This window comes from Parasteatoda tepidariorum, chromosome 8 (assembly GCF_982258835.1).
Source record: "Parasteatoda tepidariorum strain Cologne lab strain chromosome 8, Ptep-v5.0, whole genome shotgun sequence".
NCBI classification, from domain to species: Eukaryota; Metazoa; Arthropoda; class Arachnida; order Araneae; family Theridiidae; genus Parasteatoda; species Parasteatoda tepidariorum.
Genome location: NC_141762.1, coordinates 37,996,562 through 38,002,342, shown reverse-complemented (window position 1 = coordinate 38,002,342; position 5,781 = coordinate 37,996,562). Strand labels below are relative to the sequence as shown.

Genomic DNA, 5,781 nt, shown 5'->3' with positions numbered 1-5,781 from the left:
TTCTTATTTAAAAATACCCAAAAAGTTTAATTTTTATGGTATGCAAATTTTTATATCATCTTAGGAAATGTATTTTTTAATTAGAAAATAAAACACTCGGGACAAAATTGATGGCATATTTCTTAAGGAATCTTATTTTACATATATGGCATTTTTTATGTTGGATATTTTAGAGACTAAAACTGCAATTAAGAAAAATTCCGATCATTATATCAAAATTTGCTTCTGAGTTTGCATTTTTTGCCGTCGTTCAATGCTTTGTGAAGAGTATTTTATTTTTTTGCAATTTATATATTCGTAATATTTGGAAATTATGTTTAGCTTATGATGACTTCCGATTATTAGCTTTTAGTTAAAACAATAAAGCATGTATTTTTCTGAAAAACATTTTTACAGTAGCAGAATGATTTTTGAAAAAGATAATTTTAATAAATTAAATGATTTAATATAATGAAATAAATAATTTTTGTAAAATGAAAGTACGAAATTATGAATTTCTTTTTTATTTGGTGAAAAAAAATATTAAAAAAAAGTATTACAAAAGGCTGTTTTTGTCTTCTGGATGAAAAACAATAAAATTTTTCAATTAAATTAAAAATTCACTTAAAATATGAACAAAAATGACGTATCTACTTTTTATTATTAAAAATTTTATTCAAGAAGAGATTTTTTAATTACTTAGAATAGTTTGCTGTATTAGTATCTGTTAAGCAATATTTTTTTATTTTTAGTGTATATTATCCTTAACGTACTCGGTATTGTTTTAAAAATGCAGTTTTTTTCAATAACAAGATACTATAAAACTTCTGGATGAAAATCAATAAAATTTTTTAATTAAATTAAAAATTTACTTAAATTAGAAACAAAAATGACGTATCTAGTTTTCATTGTTAAAAATTTTATTCAAGAAGAGATTTTTTAATTACTTAGAATAATTTGCTGTATTAGTATCTGTTAAGCAATATTTTTTTTATTTTTAGTGTATATTATCCTTAACGTACTCGGTATTGTTTTAAAATTGCATTTTTTTTCAATAACAAGATACTATAAAACTTTTAGCGTTATTCTAATAATACTAAAATTACGCCGATGGGAAAAATTCTATATATTAACATTTCTCAAACCGTAAAATAGAATACATTTTACAAGCAGGAAACATTAAGAAATAATTTTTCTCCAATTGTAACAATCAAAAACATTCAGACCCCTTAAGTTAAATGTGTATGAATAGAAAAATTGAGTAATTGACCGATGGTAAAAAATGATTGCAGATTGACCGACGATAACAAACGACCTTGAGTAGTTCAAGGTGATATTCTAAATTCATTGAAGCGAAAAAAGCTTTGTACAAACTGCCAAAACAATGGAACTGTCAAAAGAAATCGAATCATATATAAACCATTCGGGATTTTTCTGAAGCATCCACCAAAACTTACTTCAATTAGCTTGAAGACATTAGGACTTATTTTTACTTCTGTGGGAAAGGCGAAGTTTTGAGTAACAAAAATGGTAAGTTATATTTATCTAATCACATTAAGAATCACAGTATTAAAAATCTAATCCTTCACTCAAGCTAATAGAACCAGGATCATTAGTATCCTTTCAATCTGATTAGCTCTGTTAACTAAATTAAGCTCAGATTTCTTGCGTGCTCTTAGTTTGTTTAGAAATTTAATAGTACACTCTCAAAACTCAGTTATAAATAAAGATTTTAAATTTAAAATCACTTTTTGAACTTTATGATTGCAGAGGATTGATCAGATTATGCTTATAATAAACTTTTTGAAAATTAGTTGATTTTAATTTTCTAAATATATTTTAGAGATATTCTAAAGGTATTTCTCTAATATCATCCGTCTTTTACTCTATTATTTTAGTTTGACTGTCACAGTTTTTACTTCTGCTAAGCGTGACAAATAATCATAGTGTGATCCCGAAGATTAAAATAAACCCATGAAGTAAATCTTGAATGAAATTCTAAAAGCAATGGAATTATCTAACAGTAAAGAACTAAGCAGCTGATGTTTTATATAAATATTTCCTTAAGGCAAAAAGGCAAAGATTAATGCGTTCTAGAGCAGTAATGCAAGTGAATTTCAAAGTAACTATTTCGCCTTTCTAATCTCAATCATTTAGTTATTCATTCCGAATCATTTGAGTTCCTGTTTCAATGATTCTAGATGCTAATTAAGAGTAAGCAAGTTAGTTTTATACTAAATAAATTTTAAGGAAACTAAAAACTCTGTTATACTTTTGCAATAATTACGGATGAAATTAGTTTTAATTCATTTTAATCAGTTTTAATCAGTTTCAGAGAAATTTTAAACTTAAAGGTCTTTAGTATTTTAAATGTATATCTTATTATATATATTTAACTGTATTTTAACTGTACATATTAACTGTATATCTGTATATAGATTGATATCTAATCTATTAACACGGAAAACTAATTTTTAATCAATTTTAACCCTGTTAAAATGATTATTTTGTAAAATAATAAATTTTTTAAAAAAATTTCTTAAAAAGGTTCAGTAAAAATGTATTGCAAATCGAGAAATTTCACCGTGTGTAAACTAAAATTTTAATAAACGTAAGATGCAACAAATGAAGTGAAAAACCATTCTTTAAACAACAAATAATGTTCGAATAAATAAGGTTACTTCTTGTATTTTCAACTACAAATAAGGTTCGAATTCTATTGCAACCTTAATTATTTGTGTTAAAATGAATCATGTATTAGTTTCAGTTGAACAAATAGTAACATGCAATCACTTTTACGAAGTACCATATTGATGTTCAACTTAGCTACATATTAAATTTTGTAGCAATTTTAAACATATTTATGATTGAAAACTTTTAACGTTGTAATATCATAAATAATGAGTTAAGTTATTGAAAATAAATTGCATGTAAAGGTGTAAGGATATATATTAAAAATGTGGTAAAATCATTAAAGGTCTCCTGCTTATCTGAGTTTTTTTTTTCGTTTGTGCAAATAATTTTATAATTTAAATTACTTTTCAGAAAATTTTTATTATGTAAAATTATTCATGTTTACTAGCATTTGGGATTAATTTAAAATCGTATTCAAGGAGCTAAAATCAGCCATAAATCTATTTGCTTGTATTATTTTCAGAACTTGTAAATTTGTTATAAATACCCATTTAAAAATTAAATATTTTTAACAATCTTCAAACATTATAACAATTGAAATATTATAACTAGTTTGTCTTAAAAGGACAAAACGAAATATTCCGTCAAAAATATATTAAATAAGATAATGTATATATCTAAGTTTATCCTAAAAGTAATTTTTCACCATTATTCACTGGTGATTGCAGTTATGGGCATAGATTTACATCTCTTTAACGAAAAGGTAATCTTGCATAATTTTTTTAAATTTTAATTTAACTTACATTTTTGCCATGGATGGCTTGAATCTTCTCCAACTTTATTTTGTATTTGTATACAAATTAGTTTTTTTTGCGCAGAATATTTTTTCATTATTGCTTCTATCATGATTAATGTGTAATATTTTCGTATAGAAAACTTCTGTAGTATTGTTCTCAGCAATTTGCGCTGCTTTGCTGGTAACTGATGCTCTAGCCAATCCATTACCCCATCACCATCATGGGCATCATCACCATCATGGACATCATCACCACCATGACCATCATCACGATCACCATCATGACCATCACCATGATCACCACCACCACCATGGACATCATCATCACCATGGACACCACCATCATCACGGACACCATCACCACCATGGTCATCATCACTGATGAATTTATGTTCAAACTGTATTATAAAGCTAATACAGAAAAGCTATTTTCCTCTTATATATATCATAATATCATCCTTGTCATAAGTTGTTGCAAAAACAGTACAATAAATAATTGCTGCCGGCATTTTAAAAGCTTCACAATTTTCTTAAATTATGGTTATTCCTCTAACACAACCAAACAAAAAGTATGTAATTTCTTAAAAGCACAAAAAAAACATTTTTAAAAATAAAATTCGCAAAATTTACGAAATATACTTTAAGCTTATGTATTTCAACCTTTGAAACCCTCTTACCAAAATAGTCTAAATGAGTTTTTTCAATGTCATTTTTAAAAACAAAAGACATATCTATATACATTCAAACCACGTTAATGTCTAATTGATGGGGAGCAGAATATTTGTTTACGTTAAAAGTAGTTTACGTTATCAGTTCACAAATTTTTTCTTGAAAATTGTACAATGCACAGACATACACAAATTACTTTAAAAATAAAATAAAGTCATAAAGAAGGAAAAAAAAATATTATAGTTAAGACGAAATTCAAGAAGTGTTCTTAATTTCGATTCTCTAACTTCTTGTTTAATTCTGTAGAGCCAAAAAAATATTTCTGAAAAGTAACCAACTAAAAAGGAGAAAAGTGATTTATTCTAAAAAAGTTTGAGAGGATTGTATACTAACAAAGTAATTGATAATAGCTCTCTTTATGGTTTCTTACTCTTACATGCTTTCCCAAAGTCTTGTAACTTTTCAACTTTATCCATGATTCGAATTTTCGTTTTGCATTACAAAAGAATGAACAGTTTTAATGACTTTATAAGTATCCATTGGAAGAAAGAAAACCAAAATCTCTGACCCAATTCTCTAATGAAATTTAAGAAAATTTTAGCTTCACACGTTTTCAGCAGTAGAAATGGAATTCAGCAATATCGATTTCTTAATATATATATATATATATATATATATATATATATATATATATATATATATATATATATATATATATATATATATATATAATGTTATGTTTTTAAATGCTAGATAATTGAAGAGACTTAAGTGGCTTCTGTTAAAAAGGCATTTTATTTCGTTAGATGGAGTATTGCAAACATTATGCGTTGGATATTTACATCAGCTTTCCCCCTTTGCTGGGATTGTTTGGATTTGGCCCAGCTTTATCTAGCCATTGAAAATATGGAAAAGACACGCAATTTTGCCTGTCCTTAGCTTTTAAAGTGAGATTCTGAGAGGGCGTGGTTGCAAGGATCTTCTTATCTCAATGAAACGTCATTCAATTTATAAAATTTAAAGGTTCTGATTCGCTAAAAGTATCTCGCCACTCTGACGGTGGGAATTTTCTGGGGACTATCTTCATCGACGAATTATTGCCCATTAACTTCAGAAAATATCTTTTATCTGGCCTTATCTGGTTCATCTTGACTTTTTATGGCTCTTTGTGAGAGACCGACTTCTACATCTTAAACTTGATAAGAAACATATGTTTTAAGCTCACCAGTTAATATAGAATGACTCGTATGAGAAATTCCATATTACATATGTATATATATATATGTCATGTTACGTCTTTAAAGGCTAGATAATTGAAGAGACTTAGGCGGCTTGTGTTAAAAAGGCATTTTATTTCGTTAGATGGAGTATTGCAACCATTATGCGTGGGATATTTACATCAGGTTTCCCCCTTTGCAGGGATTGTTTGGGAGTTGGCCCAGCTTTATCTAGCCATTAAAAATATGAAAAAGACACGCAATTTTGTCTGTCCTGAGCTTTTAAAGTGAGATTCTGAGAGGGCGTGGTTGCAAGTATCTTCTTATCTGAATGAAACGTCATTCAATTTATAAAATTTAGAGGTTTTGATTCGCTACAATTATCTCGCCACTCTGACGGTGGGAACTTTCTGGGACTATCTTCATTGATGAATTATTGTCCATTAACTTCAGAAAATAATCTTTTATCTGGCCTTATCTGGTTCA

The 5,781-nt window shown here is 27.2% G+C and overlaps 1 protein-coding gene across 1 annotated transcript; it reads left to right on the top strand.

Annotated features, from left to right (window-relative positions):
• The first annotated feature begins 1,433 nt into the window (after window positions 1-1,433).
• Window positions 1,434-3,868, top strand: LOC147806092 (uncharacterized). The gene is made up of 2 exons (XM_087149429.1): window positions 1,434-1,509; window positions 3,546-3,868. Exons 1-2 carry the CDS (start codon window positions 1,507-1,509, stop codon window positions 3,789-3,791), a joined length of 249 nt encoding a protein of 82 aa, XP_087005555.1. The 5' UTR covers window positions 1,434-1,506; the 3' UTR covers window positions 3,792-3,868.
• The last annotated feature ends 1,913 nt before the right edge of the window (window positions 3,869-5,781 follow it).